The sequence below is a fragment of the Heloderma suspectum genome, chromosome 2 (assembly GCF_057233095.1).
Source record: "Heloderma suspectum isolate Gila_16-S chromosome 2, 16-S_ref, whole genome shotgun sequence".
NCBI lineage: Eukaryota > Metazoa > Chordata > Lepidosauria > Squamata > Helodermatidae > Heloderma > Heloderma suspectum.
This window is the reverse complement of record NC_139459.1, coordinates 373,348,605-373,370,145: the sequence shown is the minus strand read 5'-3', so window position 1 is coordinate 373,370,145 and position 21,541 is coordinate 373,348,605. Positions and strand designations below refer to the sequence as shown.

Below are 21,541 nucleotides of genomic sequence, written 5' to 3'. Positions count from 1 at the left end.
GCAGCTTATTCCATATTTGGGGGGCCACATAGGAGAAAGCCCTTTTAAGTGTGCCCGACAAACAGCCCTCTGTAGGTAATGATGCCCTCAGAAGAGCCTCTCCTGCAGATCTTAGTACTCAGGCAGGTTCACAGCAAGCAGGCGATCCCTCTGATAGCAAGGTGCAATCCTATGCATGTTTAGGCAGAAAAGTTGTCAGACTTTTTTTCTGTCTAAACATGCATAGCACTGTCCCCTAAGCCGTCCAGGGCAGACTTCCCCAACTTGGCAACACCGACAGGCTGCTTAACAAGATCAGCCTTGGGTGGCCTTCTCTCTGTCCCATTAGCCAGGACAGCTAGACTGGTGGGGACGAGGGAGAGGGCCTTTTCTGTGGTGGCCCCTACTCTGTGGAACTCCCTCCCTAGGGAACTCCGTCATGCCCCCTCTTTAATGAGCTTCCGTGGCATTAAAAACGTGGTTGTTCAGGCAGGCATTTGGGGTGGGTTAGGGTATTTTAGAAAATGTTTTTACTGTAGAATTTTATTGGTTTGAACTGTTTTATTATATGCTTTGTACATCGCCCAGAGTGGCTGGGTGACCAGCCAGATGGGCGATTAAGAAATGTAATACATAATAAATTGGCAGCCTCCAGATGTTTGGGACTACAACTCCCACCATCCCTGGCTACTGGCTGATGGGGATTGGAGTCCAAAACATCTGGAGGCTGCCGCGTTGGGGAACCCTGGTGTAGGGCTTGAGAGGTTAAACCCCTTTTACCGCTTCGTTACTGTGCCGTGGTGCTGGAGCTTGAGCACCTCAATGACGTCATGAGCTAAACTGTGAAGGGACACCCAAGACGGGAAGGTCATGGCAGAGAGGTCAGACTAAATACGATCCCTGCGGAAGGTAACGGCAACCCACCCCAGTATTCTTGCCATGAAAACTAAATGGATCAGTACAACCAGAGAGATGTCGGTATACCATCGGAAGATGGGACTCCCAGGTCGGAAGATGGTCAAAATGCTCCTGGGGAGGAACAGAGGATAAGTTCAACTAGCCCCAGATGTGATGATGCAGCTAGCTCAAAGCCGGAAGGACGGCTAAAGGCTGACGGTGCTGGTGGTGAATGACGAATCCGATGTTCTAAAGATCAACACACCATAGGAACCTGGAATGTAAGATCTATGAGCCAGGGCAAATTGGATGTGGTTATTGGGGAGATGACAAGATTAAATAAAGACATTTTGGGTGTCAGTGAACTGAAATGGACTGGAATGGGCCACTTCACATCAAATGACCACCAGATCTACTACTGTGGACAAGAGGACCACAGAAGAAATGGAGTAGCCTTCATAATTAATAATAAAGTGGCTAAAGCAGTGCTTGGATACAATCCAAAAAATGACAGAAGGATCTCAATTCGAATTCAGGGTAAGCCATTTAACATCACAGTGATCCAAATATATGCCCCAACCACAGATGCTGAAGAAGCAGAAGTAGATCAGTTCTAAGAGGATCCGCAGCACCTACTGGATAGTACGCCAAACAAAGATGTTATTTTCATTAACTGCAAGAAAACCAAACCGGTCCATCCTCCAGGAAATAGAGCCAGACTGCTCACTGGAGGGAAGGATATTAAAGGCAAAACTGAAGTACTTTGGCCACATCATGAGAAGACAGGACACCCTGGAGAAGAGGCTGATGCCAGGGAAAGCGGAAGGCAAGAGGAAGAGGGGCCGACCAAGGGCAAGGTGGACGGATGGATGACATTCTGGAGGTGACGGGCTCGGCCCTGGGGGAGCTGGGGGTGGCGACGGCCGACAGGAAGCTCTGGCGTGGGCTGGTCCGTGAAGCCCCGACGGGTCGGAAGCGACTGAGCGAATAAACAACAAGCCGCTTGCTGAAAAGTCGCCCGAACTTCGGGGTGAAACTGCTTCAGCTGGCAGCGAAGTCCTGCCGCTTCGCGCTCAGAATCGCTCTCGCCCGTGCCGTTGCGGGCGATCCCCGCTGCCTGAAGCACGCTCTCTTCACGACCCTGCTGAAAACTCCCGGGGAAAAGGGAGGGAGGGGTGTGCAGCCCCCCGCAGAGGGTGCGGGAGACCCCTTGGCCGGAGCTCGCTCGCTCGGCGCATGCTTAGGCGGAGCAGCGTTGCTCGCTGCAGGCCCGCCTGGACGTCGCTCTTTACCGCCCTCCGTTGCCTCCCGCTCAGGTAAGTGCCGGATCGGAGCCTTACACGCATGTCTACTCAGAGGTAAGCCCCGGGGTGTTGAATGGCGCTTGCTCCCCCGTAAGTGTGGACAGGATTGCAGCAGCTTGAGTTAAGGATCCTTCCAAAAAGTAGAGCGAGGGAGAGAGATTTTTGGGGGGGGGGGAATGCTTAAAACAGCCTTCCCCAGACTGGGACCCACCAGACGTCCGGGACTACAACTCCCAGCATCCCTGACCCTGGGCCATGCTGGCTGGGGCTGATGGGAACTGAGGCCCGAAGCAGCCGGCGGGGCCACCAAGTTGGGGAAGGCTGGGTTGAAATGTTGCATATGCCTTGATTAGAGTTACTGGGTTGAATCCAGATGTAAGATGGATTACCCGCGCTGGCGAGGTGGCCCCCCCTTGCACCCCCTCCTTCCCACAGCGGCCTTTCCAGCCCCCCTGAAAATGAGACACAAGAGAGTCAGGGATGGGGTGAGCGGTGCTGGGGGGCAGGGGAGCCCCCCAAAATCAGACAGTGGGAAGGCAGATCCTGGATCTAAGCCGTTATGCACTTTGATAGAGCATTCCATCCATGCTTTGTAATCAATTAAGGTATTGACTGTGTATATGTTCAGCAAAATTGCATTATTTGTATTATTGCCCTTAGCTTGTTGGGTAGCGTTCATATTCTAGCCATTCAGCCTGGCCCAGAAGAGAGCAATTGTACTAGAGCAGGTAGGCAACTTTGGGGTGATGGTGGTTCAGGGGCCATTTTTGCCCCCCATAGCCCCCCCCATAGTGGGACATTGGAGGAAAAAAATGGCTGTTTGCTGCTGAATTTGCATCAGATCCCTACAGTGCACTAAAACAGTCAAATTTAGTTTGAGAACAAGCTAAATTTGACCTTGTATGTGCTCCGTAGCACTAAAATTGCCGTCCCCCCACCCCGCAGTCTCCTGCCTCTGTTGAGTTTGGCAGGGCAGGAGGGCGGGTGCCTCGAGCGCACCCCTGTACATTTATTTATTTATTTATTTATTTGTGGCATTTATATATCGTTGAATGTGATAAAATCTCTCAGCGGTTCACACTATTAAAATGCAGTATTAAAAACGCAACATTAAAACACAGCATTAAAAACACTTACCAACCACAGTAAAAAATCAAAGAGAGGTAAAATGGAATGGCATGGTAAGGCCTTGCTGTTTTTACAGATTTGCGCTCACTACTTATATAGGATCTGAGCGTCCAGGAAAGAAGGTTTTCCCAACGTCTGGTGTGCAACCAGGACATCTCTGCTACACATTCAAGCAAACTGAGCCCTCTCGCTCACCCAGCCTGGACTCCCCAGTGTCTCATGACTAGACGAGGCACTGCGTGAACATAACGTGCCCCTTTTTACAGTCGGAATGGATACTTTCATTATAGAATTCTGTTACAAAGATGTCAACGTGAAAGAAGATGGAAATAATTTCACCGCTGACTGCCGAATTTGCCCAAATAAGACAATATCAGGGAGCATCAGAAGTTCCAGCAACTTCCTGAAACACGTGAAAGTAAGTCCGCCTAGCAAACGCAAGCCAATTTCATATTTACTGACTGCAGTTACAAGCACATGATGTTATAACAGGGTCCTCTGCTCCCCTTTTATCCTCACAACAACGCTGTGAGGCGGGGTTAGAATCATAGAATAGTGGTGTTGGAAGGGGCCTACAAGACCCTTGAGTCCTTGGATTCAAGGCAGGAATCCAAGTCAAAGCATCCCCAACAGATGGCTGTCCAGCCTCGTCTTGGATGCCTCCAGTGTGGGAGAGCCCACCACCTCCCTGGGTAATCTGCTCCATTGTCGTATCGCTCTAACAGTCAGGATGTTTTTCCTGGTGTTCAGCCGGAATCTGGCGTCCTGCAACTTGAGCCCATTATTCCGTGTCCTGGAGTCTGGGTTAAGTTAAGAGCGAATGACCAGCCTAAGCAAACCCAGGGAGTGTCATGGCGGAGTGGAGGCTTGAACCTGGGTTGTTGTCCAGATCGTAGTTCAACAGTCTAAACACACTATGCCACATTCACTAATGCTGGTATACCTTGGTTCGCATCGCGGGCTGACGAATGGGCACCCATGTTCCCTTGTTGCAGAAATGTTGCAAAAAATCTATATTTAAATTTCTGAAATGGTTTGTTTGAAGAAGAAGTTGATGTTCAGCCTCTGTGGGTCATGATTCATGTATATAACTCACACATACACACACCTGACACATATATATGCTCAGTGCTCCAGGGTTTGGCGGTCTCTTGGGCAAGACACCCTCAGTAGGCCTCAGTGAGTCTACCACCTCACCGCCATTGTCGTCTCCTCCTCAGTTCTCATATTCTTTCTCATCATTGCTGCCACTGGCTTGCTTGACAGGCAGAGAGCCTATGAGGCTGGGGCAGCTACTTGTACTTTTTACCACCATCACTGTTTGGGTCAGAGCAAAAGGCAGGTGAGCTAGCAGGTTGCCATGGTGAAGAGGAGAAGCAAGGCCAGGGGGCTCTTGTTGGTTGGATCCTGCTGGGTTGTGGGCTCTTGGCAGGTGCCCAAACATGCCGACCATTGGCGCTGGCCCTGACTATGATTTGGGCTTGGCCCCAGAAACCATACCCCTACCAATGCAGGGTCAGCTCCAGGTTGGATGGGCGTTCCCAGGGTCAGCTCAGTAGGCCCGCTCCTACCATAGTGGGCTCTCGCTGGCTTTGGGGTTACCTGGCAACAGGAGCAGACAGCCATGAGCCGCCATTTTAAATTTTCCACAATCTCCTAGCTAAGGTGCTCTGGGGCACCGAGGAAAATTGGAAATGGCATAAAGTAATTACATTTAAGAATCCTCTCTCTCTCTCTCTCTCTCTCTTTATGTCATTTCAATTTTAATTTTTTATGGAAAGAATGACAAGAAATATACACAATAAATGAATAAACTTATCCTACTAATACACAAATTCAAACTAATGAAAATAATGGATATGGCCAAATGCTTTCCCGGAATTTATCATTCCAAAATCTAACACACGTGCTCCATTTTTCAATAAAAGTATTCTTAGACATTTGATGCTCTTATATATACATATATATTCCTCTTTTAGGTACAACACCCCCTCCATTTCAAGGAGTACGAAAGAGAGAAGGATGTGACTTGGAAGAAGAAAAAGAGGGTATTATAGGAGGTTGCATGCTAGAGGGATAAATTAGTTTTTTAAAAAAATATTTTATTTATTTAGCTATTTCATTTCTATACCGCCCAGTAGCCGAAGCTCTCTGAATATGAAAAAATGAATATAGGATGATGAAACAAAAAGAGGTGATCAGAAAGGGATATTCCTAGAGGCGAAACCAGATTCACCCCTTCATTTGTAGTCTAACACATCTGAAAGGTTGGGAAAGGCTCACCTGAGCTTCCATGGACCAGAGTCCACTTCATCAGGTGTATTTATTTATGCATCACATTTATATCCCACCATCCTTTCAAGGAGCTCAAGGGGTGGGTGGGGGGATGCGTGGTCCCTGCCCCAATTTCTATCCTCACAAGAGCCCTGTAAGGTAGGTTAAGCTGAGAGATGGCGGTTGGCCCAAGATCACCTAGTCAGTTTTATGGCTAAGTGGGATTTGAACCTGGGCATCCCCAGTATAGGCCCAGGGATGGGTTGTTTTGGATCATCCCTTACTGTTGGCTATGCTGCCTGGGGCTGGAGGGACCTGTACTCCAAAAGACCTGGAGGGCATCAGGTTGTCTACACTTGCTCTAACCATTACACTACACTGACCCTCATATAGGTTAAATGAGCCTTTCCCAACCTGTTGCCCTCCAGAGGGTTTGAACTACAACTCCCACCAGCCCCAGCCAGCATGGCCATTGGATGTGTTGGCTGGGGATGGTGGGGATAGTAGTCCAATGCATCTAGAGGTCACCAGATTGGAGAAGGCTGGGTTAAACACTCAAAAGGATAATATTACCTCCTTTTGAGTACATATAAATGTTATTATTTTGTGTGTGTTTTTTCCAAAAAGTGATGCTCCAAAGGAGAGTTTTAATACTTTGGCCTTTCAATATTCAGTGGGGAAGGAATTTTTTTTCCATCTATTTTTTAAATTTAAAACATTGACTTTTTGCCCTCCAGGGCAATTTACAAAACATGCTAATGCAATTCCTCCCCACCACCGCAAAAGTGGAAACATTTTATTTCTGTTCATTCCCTCCTCTCCGAACTGCTTCCAAACCTTTTCCCTCCCTCAGGGAGAAGCTTCTCGTGTCTGCCTCAAACACTGTGGAACCGGACAAAGCATAGCCAGAAACGACATGGAAGGCTCTGTTGAGTCCAAACCACAGAAGGGGTCAGAGGCAATAGTGAAAGTCCCTCGCATCATCCAAGTTGGGAGTATCAAGGACTTTGTCAATCATGGACCAGTACAACAGATTAAACAAGAACCAGGCGATGGCCTGCTCCAACACTGGGAAGTCCAGTGGCAAGAGTTCCTGAAGACACTCGAGTCTCCTCACTCAGGACTAGAAACACCACTGTTTGTAGAGGAGACCACACCCTGGGATGATGCTAAAGCCTTCCTGGCCTCCTTTGAGCAAGTGGCCGAGGCCTGCCGGTGGCCCAAGGAAGAGTGGGTGACCTGTCTCCGACCGGCCCTCAGCGGAGAGGCTGAGCAGGCCTTTGACAGGATGGATTGCCAAGACAGAGAGGATTATGGGAAAGTCAAGGCAGCCATCTTGAGAGGTGACACCATGAGGAGGGAAAAGCAACGACAATGTTTCCGCCATTTTGGCTACCAGGAGGCTGAGGGGCCGAGAGGAGCCTACAGCCGACTCCAGGAACTTTGCCGGAGCTGGCTGAAGGTCGAGAGGCACTCCAAGGAGCAGATCCTGGAGCTGCTGATCCTGGAACAGTTCCTGACCATCTTGCCGCCGGAGATCCAGAGCTGGGTGAGGAACGGTGGGCCCGAGACCTGTTCCCAGGCGGTGGCCCTGGCCGAGGATTTCCTGCTGAGGCAGCGTCAGGCTCAGGTGTGGGAGCAGCAGGTAAGGGGTAGTGTGATGGATTTACTCCAGTGGAACTGACGGCGGTGATGGATTGTCCGTCGCTGGAGGCGTTTAAGCAGAGGCTGGGCGGCCCTCTGTCAGGGATGCTTTAGTTGCACCCTCGGCGGAGCCTGCATTGAGCAGGGGGTTGGGCTAGATGACCGCTGAGGCCCCTTCCAACACAATGATTTCAGCGGAGGTTGGTGGCTTCGATTTTAGCGGGGCTGTGAAGCCACTCCGGGTTTCAGTCAGAACCAGCCAGAACACTAAAGGAGCTATCTGAGGTGCTGAACCCAATCCCCAGCATGTGGAAAAGCTCCTTTAGGGTTCTGATTGGTTCTGACTGAAACCCAGAATGGATTCATAGCCCCATTGAAATTGGAGCCACCAGCCTCCGCTGACTGATTCTGTGACTAGCATAGAGGACATTTTGGGTTCCCAGAGAACGGGTTTATCAGTGGCAGGAGCCATCTTATAATAATAAAAGAGAATGTGGTGGGTCTGTCTGTCCGCACCATAGCAGCAAGACCATGAGACCTAGACAGCTGAAACTTGGCATGCATACTAAGGGGACCCTAGCAGTGCGCAGCTTGGGGTTATTTTGTTTTTAAAACATTTATTAATTCATATTCTTTAAACTTTGTCCATGTAGTTGAAGCCTGCAGTAACATCTCCAGCCACTAGGATCAAACTTCCCTAACCAGCTCATTGCTTTGCAGTCCATTAGAGTTTGAAGCTAGGGGAGATTAGTAGGCTGAGGGACAGACCTATGGGCCAGCCCCTCCCTGTTGCTGTGGGGCAGCACCCCTCCGGATAATGGAGTGGGCAGACCCCTCCCTGAGGGGGCTATAGGGGCTGTGCCTAGGGGTGCCAGCAGGCGTGGCTTCATCAAGACTGGGCGGGAACAAATAGCCCAACTCGGACAGCTGTGTAGGTGTCACAAATCCCTTGGCCCCCTCTATCCTTAAGCACTCTCACATCCAAAACAGAGAGGCTTCAGTCTCACGCCTTTAATTCATTAGTCACAGGTTCATTACAGATGCAAATCCTCGAAGACTCTCCGGCTACAAAGGGATGCCTCCAGGGGGTTCAAATGGGATCGCTGACAGTTGCCCGCAGTTTGAAAGGGCGGCTGTCTGGCTAGGCTAACTTAGGGAGGGAGGTCCCACCAAAAGATGGCGGAGAATTCTGCCACGGACCCCAATGAGGCCGGATTCCAAAGAATCCGGCCTCCGGAGTCCATGGCGGAACAGAGCACTTACCTCCGCCTCCCTCCGGAATCCGTCTGACCCGGTTCCTCTGTGCGGTGATCCCGCGGAGCTGGCCACCGGTTCCGCATCGCTGGCAATACAGCCGGCTGCCATTGCCATGCTGTATTGCTGGCTGAGTGAGGGCTAACTCCAGACGCAGATGGCGTAGTGGATGCCATTTGTAGCCATAAAGCTGTTAGATTAACCTAAATGCAGCCATTTACGGTGCTGGTGGCCGGCTCTGCGGGATTGCTGCGGAGCGGAGCTGGCTCAGATGGATTCTGGGGGGAGGGAGGATCCCCACCTGGACCAGCAGGTAGGGAATCTGCCCATCCCTAGTCCCACCCCTAGTGTGATGCTGCCCTGCATAGCCTCTCACGCGTCGCTGCCCGGTTTGACCGTCTGAGCTCCGCCCCTGACGTTTCCCTCTTAGCTCTGCACCGCCGCCTCGCGTCTCTTAGGTCTCAGTCCCCAATCCCCTCCTCCTCCTGCTCACTGCTTCTCACAGAGGGGGGCAAGGAGGAAGCTTCGTGCCCGGCCACTTCGGAGTTGGTAACCTGAGAAGCACGCCTACCCATATCTGAACTGGCTTGTGAAAAAGCCTCCCCCAGTTCTGGCTGCTCCTCTTCTGAATCTGAGCTGCTAACTATCACCCTGTGCTCAGAATCCATCCTGACATCCGGTTTGCTTGAAGGCTTCGTGGTATCAAAGCTGGGTCCATTTGCTAGCAGTAAATAAATAGAACTTCCACATCCAGAGGCAGTGTACCACTTCATCTCTGTTGCTTGGGGGGCAAACAGTAGGACTGTTGCCTTCGCGTCCTGCGTGTGGGCTTCTGGAGGCATAGGGACAGCCACTGCTGGGTGCAGGATTCGGGACTCGGTGGACCGTTTTACACCGAACAGGCGAGGGAGCTCTCAAGTTCATGCCAGTAATCCTAAATCAGCCACGGCGCAGTGATGGCATATGGCAGGGGTGCTGAACTTCAGGCCCGAGGGCCAAATCTGGTCTATCTGGGGTCCAATCCAGCCCTCTGCAGTTCCCCAGATGGCCACACCCCCTTTCCCCCTGAAACTGCACAAAAGCCACGAAGCCACCAAACGGTGGGTGGTCATGGGAAAGGGGGTGAGGCTGCAGGAATGGGGTGTGACCATCAGGGGAACCTGGTGGGCCGCAGTGAAATCCCAGGAGGGCTGGATTTGGTCCCGGGCCTGAGGTTCTACACCCCTGGGTTATAATATACTACTCTTTTTTATTTTGAAGCCGCATTGCTAAAATTTAATAGGACATCCCAAATACATAAGCCCATCATTCTTCCTTGCCGATTGCAGTCAACACTGTCAAGGTCAAAGCTGGCTCATTGCGGAGCACACCCTGGTCGTCTTCCCTCCCCACCCACCCCGATTCCCCCTGTCTTGTCCCTGTGCTCTGAAAGGTTTCCTCGGGGTTGTTTTAGGGTCTGGCAAAATTTGAGGAGGCCGCTGGATGTTCCACGGAGGCAGAGTCAGCACCGTCTTGTTCAGAGAAGAGGCCGCAGCATGAGAGAATCAAGCAGGATGAAGATGGGGATGCCAAACTTCTGGGTAAGGATGGGTGGTGCCTAAATCCTTGGATGCTCCAAGGTTCATCCGGAGTTCAACTATGACATCTTTCCTCCCTGCGTGGGGGTTCTGGAGCTGCTGCACTCATTTTATTGAGAAACTTCATAGAATTTTTGAGTTGTAAGGGACCCTGAAGACCAGTATAGGAATTTTGTAACAACAGCATCCCTGGTAGAAGGCCATCCAGCCTCTATTTAAATACTCCAGTGAAGAGAACCCACCATCTCCCGAAGCAGCCTGTTCCACTGTCGAACAGCTCGTGCTATTAGCAAGTTTCTCCTAATGTTTCGCCAAAATCTGCTTCCTTGAAATTTCCACCTGTTGGTTCTAGTCCTGTATATAAATAGGATCTGAATAGATGAGCTGGAATTCATATGATACAATTAACTGACAAGTTAAATACTTACTGAAAAGTATAAAATGCAGACTCACACACACACAAACGGGATATTCAGTGTAATTCCTGTCCTACGAAGGAATTTGGATGTGCTGCCTCCTCTGTTAGCTACCAGTAGGAATGATCTCTTTGGAATGGAAGATTTCAGGAGGTTACCAGGTTGAGGAAAGCTGCTTTAGCTGGTATTGAAGCTTCCTTGTTCCAAACCCAGAGCATGCTTATATTTTGTGTGTGTAGTCATTTCCCCAAAGCTAATATTATCTAGCTGTCCCATAAATTAGGGCTCACAGTCTCAACCCCCTAAAATATCCATAAAATTAAAACATATGAGGTAAACTTAGAGAGCACTCCTATGGTCGCTAGTCAGCAACTAAACAGCCATAGGATATGTGGTTTTCTGGGTACCAACCTTGGAGCTCGCGCTCCAAGGTCGGTTCCCAGAGAACTGACTTTCCCCCACCTTCCGCGCTGCTTCGCAGGGAGCACAGAACGGCCCTGCTCAGAAGAAGAGCACAGAGAGGCCGAAATGGGGTGTTCTGGGGGGCATTCCAGGGGGCGTTCCGGGGCTGGGAAGGCGGAAATGCCGGTACGACACATCCTATGTGTCGTCCGGCAGCCTCCTCCCCCACCCTGCCATCCTGCGGCTAGACAGCTGAAATCGGCTGTCTAGCCGCAAATGCAGGGCAGGAGAAGTGCGGAGGGAACAATCCCCTCCGTGCTTTTCCTGCCCTGCATTGGATAGGCGGTTGCCTTCATCAAGTTCGGAGGTGGCCGCCTATCCCCATAGGATTGCGCCCTGATAGCCTTTCTACATGAGGCATTTATTGTGCGCTCATGATTCCAAATGGTAGTTTCTGGGTCCTTTACATGATGTTGTCATCCAGGGCCTCTCATAAGAACATAAGAAGAGACCAGCTGGATCAGACCAAGGGTCCATCTGGTCCAGCATTTTGTTCACACAGTGGCCAACTAGCTGTCGACCAGGAACCTACAAGCAGGGCATGAGTGCAACAGCACCCTCCAGCCCATGTTCCCCAGCAACTGGTGTACATAGGCTCACTGCCTCTGGTATTGGAGGTAGCACATAGCCATCAAGACTAGTAGCCACTGACAGCCTTTTCCGCCAGGAATTTGTCCAACCCCCTTTTAAAGCCATCCAAATTGGTGGCCATCGCTACATCCTGTGGTAGTGAGTTCCATAGTTTAACTGTGTGAAGAAGGACTTCCTTTTATCTGTCCGGAATCTCCCACCAATTAGCTTCCTGGGATGACCCTGTGTTCTAGTATTTTGAGAGAGGGAGAAAAATGTCTCCCTATCCACCTTCTCCACACCATGCATAATTTTATAGATCTCTATCATGTCTCCCCTTATCCTCCTTTTTTCCAAGCTCTCCTGTGCTTTTCAACCATTTTAGCATGTTTGTTTCCCCGCCCCCCTTTTTAACAAAGATGGTCTGGTATTTTTGTGAATGGTGGCATGGAACCCTCATGTGGTTCCACAATTCTTCTGCACCACAGCACCACCTAGTAGTTGTGTAATGTAACATATAGAAAGGCAGAAAAAGACCCCCCCCCCAGAAAAAAAGTGTAAAGGAGCTGATCTTAATCCCACAATGAATCCGGAAGTAGAAGCTTCAGTAAAGTGGTGGATTAAAAGCCTCATGTTGAAAGCCCTTTAACATGCACCTTTCAGGCTAGATAAGATTAATTCTGAATTACATCTTTGAGAAAACAACTCCTAACACAAAGTTTACTAATTAAACCTAAGCATAAACATTCTTCTAGAGCTCATCAAGCTCATCAAGTTTTTTGATGTTTATATCTCATACAATATTTTTTGCTCATTCATTGATAAGCAAAAACTTTAAGTATACTTTTGACCCTGAATATCACTCTTCGTTACCCAAATAACTCTTGATCCAAGCATTCTCGCTTTAGATACCATCCAGGTAATCTTGCCAATTAGTTTTTGATGTCAGTTACCCAGCATTCATTGTGAACCGGCTTGTGTCTTTGTGTGTCTTGTCTTTAATACCATTTAATAACATGACATCCTAATTATTGCTTGGAGGGAGGTTGGGGTAGCGGTTTCATGGTTTTCCATCCACCATCTCTGATATCCTGCTGTAGTTGCCTCCCTCCTGAGCCACTGGGGTTGTATCCAGACTAAGGGCATTTCTACGTGAGGTCTTTATCCCACACCTTTACCATGGCTTCTGCTTCTGGATTCTTTGCAGGGTTACGCTCGCCTCCTTTGCCCATGCTTTTTTCCGAGGGGTTTCTTTCTCCGCTGTTCTGTATGTTTCATTATACAGCCACTAGGTGGTGCTGTGATACAGTGGCATTGCACAAATACACGGAGCGTTTCATAGCGCCATTCAGGATATTCCAGACTTTCCTCAGTCTAAAAAATCCCATGATAATGGTTGCAAAGCACAGGAGAGGCCCTGGAGGAGGATGACGTCATGTAAAAGACCTGCAAACTAGCATGAGTGAGCAATCACGAGTGCACAGAGAAAGCCTCATGTAGAAAGACTTGGAAGTTAGCTGCACTTACTTGCTGGCCCCATTAATTTCTATGGAAGCTAAGTCCATCTAATTTGTAGCACAATCCTATATGTGTCTTCCCAGAAGTAAACCCCACTGAGTTCAATGGGGTTTACTCCCAGGTAAGTAAGTATAGAATTCCCCCCATTTATCCTCACAACAACCCTGTGAGGTAGGTTAGGCTGAGAGAGAGTTACTACCCTAGCATCACCCAGTGAACTTCATGGCTAAGTGGAGATTTGAACCCAGAACTTCTTGAACTCAAGTCTTTTCAATAATCTCATGGGGTAGTTTCCAATGGTGGTGCAGCACTAGTGCGAATGGTGTTGCACTAGCATGAATGGAATGCTTACGCAACATCATTAGCACTTGCTAGTGCAAAGATGAAAAGTGATCAATTGCTGCTTTTCCCTTTCCGCTTGCACGTGCTAATGACATTGTCGTGCTTGTGGGTTCCCCATGGGCAGCTGGTCGGACACTGTGTGAGCAGAATGCTGGACTGGATGGACCCTCAGTCTGACCCAGCAGGGCTCTGCTTATGTTCTTATGTGCTAGTGTTTGGGTTACGCTAGTGCAATGTCATTAGCGGTAGCACTGTGCCATCTATAGATGCTACCTATGCTCTTCATTCCTTAATTTTGTTTTATTTTTCACTTATTTATTTATGTTAAGATCCTGCCCTTCCTTGCAAGGAGCCCCAGGCAGGTAACAACCCATATAACAACAATGCAACCCATAAAAACCGTGAAAATCAGAACTCTAAAATTACAAATACACAATAAAATACCATAAAACCATCACTACTACACTAGAAAACAGATAAACTCTTGCCCAGGACCCAAAAGCACATACAAAAAATACATTTTGAATTGGTACCTGAATAACAACAGCATGGGGAAGAGCCAAATCCCTACTGGAAGGGTGTTTCACTGCTGGGGGGATGCCACCACCGAGAAGGCCCTGCCATGAGTGGTAGCCCACACTTTCCTCAATGGCACTATGAAAACAGCCTCCCCAGCTGATCTTAGATCCCGGGTTGTTCGGTACCGAGGAAGGTGGTCCTTCAAGTACCTGGGTCCTGAGCCATTTAGGGCTTTGTGAACAACAACAACAACCCAGGAATGATTTGCCTTTTTTTCCCTCCAGTTTCAAAAGAATGGATGAGCATTGGTGAAGGCGGAAAGTACATAACCAACACGTTGGAACTGGTGGGTCTTCATGAAACATCTGCAGAGAGAACAGAAGATAGTTCTTTGGAGAACACTGCTGAGATTCAGCAAAGATTAGAAATTCAGCAAGATGCCCATCCAGGTAAAGAAATAAGGGAAATGGCATCCCAACAACAAACCAGCATTGGTAAGAGATCCAGCACAAATTATATTGGTGTGGAAAACTCGGGCCAGAATCTTTTGAAATGCAAAAGAATCCACACCACAGAAAAACCACATGGATGCTCGATCATGGATGCTCTTTTTCTGAGCTCTGTGCTCATCCCTCAGCAGAAAATCCATACTGGCGGAAGCCAACACAGCTTCTCAGAGACTGAGGATGCTCTCTGTTGCGATTCACCATCCTACAGTCACAAAAGAATCCACACAAAAGAGAAACCATACCTTTGTTCAAACTGTGGGCTGAGATTCAGCCACATTTCTCACCTCAGCGAACATCAGAGAATCCACAGAGGAGAGAGGCGGCACCTGTGTTCACACTGTGGAGAAACCTTCGGTCAGAGTTCAGAACTCACTATGCACCAAAGAATACACACCAGGGAGAAATCGTACACGTGCTCTACCTGTGGGAAGTGCTTTATCAGTCATTCCCACCTTATTGTACATGAAAGGATCCACACGAGGGAGAAATTGTGCACGTGTTCACGGTGTAGAAACCAATTCTATTCAGCCTCGAGCCTTATTAATCATAAGAGAAGCCATGCAAGAGGGAAACCATATCTGTAGAGGAGAGGCTTTGGTGGGAGGTCATATTAAAGACTCCACAGCCAGATCTGTGTGTGTCATTGTAGTTCTTGAGCTCCACCTGTTAAGCGACAGCAGAGGTAAGGATATATGAAGAGCCGTGCTGGATTGGAGCAAAGGCACTCTTGTACAGCAACCTGATTCCCACAGTGGTCAGCCAGATGCAGGTGAGGAGGCCCACAAGCAAGGCCTGAGCACAATAGTACCCCCCCTCTGCTATTCTCCAGCAACTGGGGTTCAGAGGCGTACTGCCTCGGATAGTGGAGGTTCAATCTATCCATCATCATCACGCCAATAGCAAACTCCGAGATGCATGCCAACAGGATTGTAGCCAAAAGGGGGCCACGAAGAAACAACAGGGAGGTGTCAGCATGCTCAGGGGAACCCTAAAGTTTGCACAAGTAAAAAAAAAAAATTACACCCCCCCCCACACAAGGGGCCAAAATAGCTCATTGAGGATTGAGCATATTCAGTGGGTGCAGAATGCTGTGAAACTGGGGCAGCAGGGGTGGGGCAGAGGAATGGAATAGAATACCCTGGAAGAGGGCATGGCTGGCTGGCACCCTGAACAAGATCACTCCACACTGCAGTGCTTTGCTGAGAGTCCTACTTTTTCCAGGCTGTTTTTCCAAAATAACTCTTATTCCCTGGAAAGGGTAGCAGAACATGGATTTGTGGAAGATTTGTGGAACAGTACTTCTTTCCCATCTAGTCTAATATAATGTGCATTTGGAGGTATGGATAGATTAGAAGTTGGTAACCTGGCCCATTTTTCCGGAATACCATTTATTGCACGGGAATAAGTACCAGAACGTGGATTTTATGGACATTTTGTGCCTTATTACATCATTCCCATCTAGTGTGACGGGTGAATGTGGTTGGTTTGGAAAGGTCAGAAGTTGGCGTTCCAGGTTATTTTTCCCACAGTCCCATTTACTGCTTGGAAAGGGTACCACAGCATGGATTTATCTGGAACTTTCCTGTGTCTGGTCTGCTTGTCCTTTGTGGCATGTGGATTTAGCTCTAGACCCAGCCATACTAATCTGTTTTTTGTTTTCTTGAATCTGGCTGGAATGGGCTGATAACATTTTAATAAAGCAGGGATTTCATTTCTAAAACATTGCTTTTCTGCGTATTTAGTACATCCCGTTAGGCTTCTTTGGCAAATCAATTCAATTCAATTAAAATGTCCATTGTGTTCTGCTCCAGGGGGATTCTGGTTGTGGAAGGGTGAATAAAAATACAATAATTTGAGAGCTATAGTTCTAAACTGTTGTCCTCAACTGTCTCTAACACATCTAATTGCTATCTGTGCTGTCATCAGTGCTCAGGGTGCTTCTCAAAGTATATGAGGACAAGTCCCTGCCCCAGGAAGTTTACAATCTACAATCAAGCAGAGTGAAAACAGAGGAAGGTGAGGGAACTGGAGTGGGGAAGCAATACCCAGTTATTCCAGTTACACCCAGGGCCAGCGTCAAGACTAGGTATGAGTGGGCGCCTGCCCAGGGCCCACAGCCCAGCAGGGGCCCACTGACTAGTGTCCCCTGGAGTTGCTCCTCCTCCTCTTCGCCACGGCAACCTGCTTGTTCACCTGCCTCTGGCTCAGGCCCAGACAATGGTGGTGGTGAGGAGGAGGCGAGCAGATGCTGCTGCAAGTGGTACCAAGAGATGGGTGTCAGATGTGTGCCGAAGGCTTTGCTGAAAGCGATTGCATCCATTTTATTCAGTCATTCTGGCCCCTTCTGTGCCGGCTATCATACAATCGTCCTCGGATGAAGTATTATTGTCATTGCTTCTCTCGGGCCGAAAATGATGAGGTGATGAACGAAACAATGAAATGAAGGTCATCTTCTACTCCATCCTTCCCCCAGCCTGTGCCCTCCAACTCCCCACATTCCTCCAGATGTGTTGGACTACAACTCCCAGCATTCCTCCAGATGTGTTGGACTACAACTCCCAGCCTCCAGGCGGGCTGGAGGGCACCAGGTTGCGGAAGAGGGCTTTACTGCAGCAGTCCCAAGAGCTTACGGCTGGGATCGTTCCAACCTCTTCCTGTAGCTGTGTCCCTTTTGACAGCAGTTTGATCTATGGATATTGGGAAGGAAGACCTGGTGAAACTCCGCCCCAGGAAAAGCTCCAGCTGTTGATTACTCCAAGTCTAGTGTATCTTATAAGGCACAGGAGCAGGCTGTTTCCCCCCCGATCAGTTGGCAACCCTTAACACCCCCCCCCCCCCAACACACACAAACAAAAAAATCCACCGGGCCTTGTGTGCCTTTACTCAGAAGTCAATCCTGCTAAGTTCCATGAGACTTTTTCCCAAGTCCATACTCCTATACCCACTTACCTGGATGCACACTTGCTTTCTACTCCCATTCCCCCCCCCCCCCCGATCCTTGCCTCTAAGGTTTTAGGCTCCTTCTTTCCTGGCTGTTCATTTTATATTATCATAGAATAGTAGGGTTGGAAGGGGCCTACAAGATCATTGAGTCCAACCCTCTGCAGGAAGCCTGAATTCCAGGCGGTCTCCCATCCAAGTACTAACCAGGGCTGACCCTGCTTAGCTGACGAGATCAGGCGCATCTATTATATCATCATCATCAATATCGCCCAATAGCTGAAGCTCTCTGGGCAGTTCACAAAAAATACACATCCTAAAACAAGATAATAAAAACATAATATAAAATATCTTAACATACAAAATTTAAAACAATTTAGGGTGCAATCTTATGGATGTTTAGACAGAGAAAAGGCCTACAACTCCCAGCATGCCCCAGCCAGCATTGCTGGCTGGGGCATGCTGGGAGTTGTAGGCCTTTTCTCTGTCTAAACTTCCATAGGATTGTGCCCTTAAAGAGCTAAAACATTTGCAGTAAGATACTGGAGAGGCCTGGTGAGAATTGGGGACTTCCCGGGGCTAATAACAGTCTGAAATACAATTTAAATAGACCGATATCAGAGGTTTGCAAGGGTGTGATTTGTGTTCAAACTTTCTGGCCTTACTCTGTATTTGAGGCCTTGCTACCCCGATCCCAGCACAAGCTGGGTCTCAGGTAGCCGGCTCAGGTCAACTCAGCCTTCCATCCTTCCGAGGTGGGTAAAATGAGTACCCAGCTTGCTGGGGGAAAGGTGGTCACGACTGGGGAAGGCAATGGCAATTTGCCATGAAAACGCCAGCGTCCTGAGTTCAATCCCAGCAGAAGCCGGGTCTCGGGTAGCCGGCTGAGGTCGACTCAGCCTTCCATCCTTCCGAGGTCGGTAAAATGAGTACCCAGCTTGCTGGGGGAAAGGTAGTCACGCCTGGGGAAGGCAATGGCAAACCACCCCGCTACAGTTTGCCATGAAAACGCCAGCGCAAGCGGCGTCCCTCTAGGAGTCAGCAATGACTCGGTGCTTGCACAGGAGGAACCTTTCCTTTCTTTCCTACTCTGAAGTCACACCCTGGCTCCTTTAAAAATCTTAGTTGAAAGGGAATAGATGGGGAAGCGGCTGACTTGACCCTCCATTGGTATGTTCCTCGTCCTTCCATTCAGTATTATATGAAATATATATGTAATAAATTATTTAATAAGACTCTTGGTTGTTGCTGTATTATTATTATTGCATTTCTTCAAATAGGGACCCTCCAAAGGAGAGTTTTAACACTTTTTGGCCTTTAAATATTCAACAGAGAAGGAAATGCTTTTCACCTATTTTATTTTATGTAAAACACTATTTTCTGCCCTTCAGCGAAACATCTGGAGCACCTGACAAAAGCCCATGCAATTCCTTGCCATCACCCCCAAAAGTGGAAAGTTTTTTATAAATATAACATTTACTAATACATTATATTCAATATATATCTAATACATCATTTAATAAGACCCTTTGTTGTTTTGGCTGCGAGAGATGAACACAGCCACCCTTCTGGCACTTAATATATTAAATAATACATTACTAATATATTCTAAAGGAAATCAACCCTGACTGCTCATTGGAAAGACAAGATACTGAAGCTGAAGCTGAAATATTTTGGCCACCTAATGCGAAGAGAAAACTCCCTGGAAAAGACCCTGATGCTGGGAAAGACTGAAGGCAAAAGGAGAAGGGGACGGCAGAGGATGAGATGGCTAGATAGCATCACCGATGCAATGAATATGGACTTGAGCACGCTCTGGAAGAGAGCGCAGGACAGGAAGGCCTGGCGTGCTATGGTCCATGGGGTCACGAAGAGTCGGACACGACTGAGCAACAATATATTCTGCTAATTCATCATCACCATCATCATCAAGTCTCCCTTAATATTTTCTCATGTCCTTACGAAGGTTCCCCGGGAATTGTAGTCCAAAGCAACCAGAAACTACAAACCCCAGGATTCCCTTGCAAGTCCAGCGGAGAGCGAGCCAGCCCCCCGCCTCGCCTCTTCTGTGCAAAGACGAGGGAGGTGCTTTCAAAAGACAAATATTATTATTGAGCAAATGCACAGCCAGAAGGGATCGCCCCCCCCGCCCCCCAAAATCGGGGATCAGAGACGAAAAGAAACCAGGAAAGGAGAAGCCCCTTTCTGCAACTGCATCTGGGCCCCGCTGGAACTCGCGGCTTTTGGTGAAGCGGGGGAGAAAGAAGCTAGAGGAGTCCTAGGAAAGAGACCAGCATTTGCACGACCTTCTCTGCCTCTCGCCTTCTCCACCCTTCTCTCCCCACCCGCTCCCGGCAGCTCCTTATGAGGCGAGGGGGCTGCACAGTCTTTCTCGGAGAAGCAAGCGCGCGCGGCTTCGGAGGACCTGGGTGAGTGACACGGAAGATCGTGCACGTCTGAATCGAAGCGGACCTCGGGCGATCCCGAGTGGGGGAGGGCGGGGTCACGGCGAGGCAGTCGGGCAGCCCTTTCCGCCCATGCAGAACAGCGAAGTTTGTGTGGACTTCTCTATTCAAAGTCTGAGGGGTGGGATGAAGCGGGGAGGGGGATGTCCTTGCAGCAGCTTCTAACGCAGAGGAACTCCCCTACCAGTAACTGTAGAGGACCCCAACATTTTTGTGCGCTGCCCAGAGAGCTTTGGCTATTGGGCAGTATAAAAATGTAATTAATAAATAAATAAAAGCAGGGAGAAAGTGCTAAGGATGGATTTTCACATGAGCATCATAATGGTTTGGATCCAGGATCTGCCTTCTATAAGACTTGCAGAAGATCCCCTCGCCTGATTTGGGGGGATTCCCCCCTGCACCCTGACCCCACACCTCACTCCATTCAGCAGGTCTCCTGACTCTCTGTGTAGCTTGACAGACAACAGTCCTGTCTAAAATTAACAACACCCGCCCCCCCCCCTTCATCCATGGGTGGAAGGACACGCGGGGGGAGGCGGTAAGTATAGGATAGAAGTTCCAAAGGTTGGGTTCAGCCATTGTGAAGGCCGTGACTTCTACACACGCACCATAGCTCTGGCTTGAATGGATCAGATTCCATACCGGCTAGCTAGCTATTTGTTTATTTACTTACTTATTTACTTAGAATGCAATCCTATGCATATTTAGACATGCTGGGAATTGTAGGACTTCTTTCTGTCTAAATATGCGACTGCCTATCCAGTGCAGGGCAGGAGACGCATGGAGGGGATCATTCCCTCCGCTCTTCTCCTGCCCTGCATTTTCGGCTAGACAGCTGATTTGGCCCTTCTCCTCCTCCTCCGAAACTTGCGTTCCCATGGCGGAGGAACGGGGGAGCCGCTCAGGCTGGGCCATCGGTGTGTCAAGGTCTTGGGAAGAAAGTCTCACCGTATCTGGGCTCACTAGGGAGGGTGCCTCCCTCTGTTCTGGCTGTGCCCATTCTGATTCTGAATCTCAGGCCAGACATCTCCACTCGCTCAGATTCATTCCTGACAGGGTGGGACCAGGAGAAGGGGGAGTGGCTATCTAGGGAATTCTGATAGGCTGGATTGGGACGCCGAATATGGCCCAGGGGCCGGAGGTTATCCACCCCTGGTTTAGAATTGCCTCGCTGTTGAGTTTTTAGCGTAGTGTCTCCTTCTCTGCCAGTTGATGTCAGGCAGGCACCAACACTGCTTTGTTCCTGGTGCCTGCTAAAGACATTCGTATTTAGACAAGCTGTTCTTGAATGACCAGCCATGGTCTTATTGGTGTGACGTGATTTTAAATATGTTTATTCTTTTTCCCCCCCATGAAATTTTAATTCGTTTCAAAATAAAGTTAACACAATAAAGGCAACAAAAAGAACATGCAGAATAATTAATCAAGATCACTAAGGCAGCAATCCTATGGCCGCTAGACACTGTCTAGAGGGCCATGGGATTTTTGGGTTTCTGGGAACCGAGGTCAGAGCCAGGGCTCTGGGCTCAGTTCCCAGTAGCCGTGCTCCCCACCCCCGCATAGCCAGCGTGGGTCTCTCCATGCTGGCTACGTCTCTGTGCTTGAAAATGGAGTGCAGAGGTGGGGAACAGGGGGTGGTCCTGGGGGCGGGGCAGGGCAGGGACTGCGGAAGCCACGTTATGCAGCTTCCTGTGTGCCACGTAGGAGCTCGATACCTAATGACAGAATAAAAATTCAATGTAT

At 48.9% G+C, this 21,541-nt stretch overlaps 2 protein-coding genes across 4 annotated transcripts in view; both read left to right on the top strand.

The window, feature by feature from the left end:
- LOC146356143 (uncharacterized) overlaps window positions 1-21,541 on the top strand; it is a 62,833-nt gene that overhangs the window by 28,164 nt on the left and 13,128 nt on the right. Inside the window, exons 5-7 of the mRNA XM_084830023.1 lie at window positions 1,922-2,192; window positions 16,320-16,409; window positions 19,692-19,885. Coding sequence (XP_084686149.1) covers window positions 1,922-2,192; window positions 16,320-16,409; window positions 19,692-19,885 — 555 coding nt within the window. The remainder of the gene's footprint in view (window positions 1-1,921; window positions 2,193-16,319; window positions 16,410-19,691; window positions 19,886-21,541) is intronic.
- On the top strand, window positions 922-16,248 carry LOC146356144 (uncharacterized). 3 transcript variants are annotated; one of them, XM_084831567.1, is made up of 6 exons: window positions 922-2,192; window positions 3,408-3,726; window positions 5,288-5,356; window positions 6,436-7,227; window positions 9,934-10,060; window positions 14,169-16,248. In XM_084831567.1, the coding sequence occupies exons 2-6, from the start codon at window positions 3,580-3,582 to the stop codon at window positions 14,975-14,977; spliced, it is 1,944 nt and encodes a 647-aa protein (XP_084687693.1). In that variant the 5' UTR covers window positions 922-2,192; window positions 3,408-3,579; the 3' UTR covers window positions 14,978-16,248. The 3 variants fall into 3 exon arrangements, with proteins under 3 accessions (XP_084687693.1, XP_084687692.1, XP_084687694.1); XM_084831566.1 differs by having other exon boundaries at window positions 3,385-3,726; window positions 14,169-16,242; XM_084831568.1 differs by having other exon boundaries at window positions 922-2,234; window positions 14,169-16,242.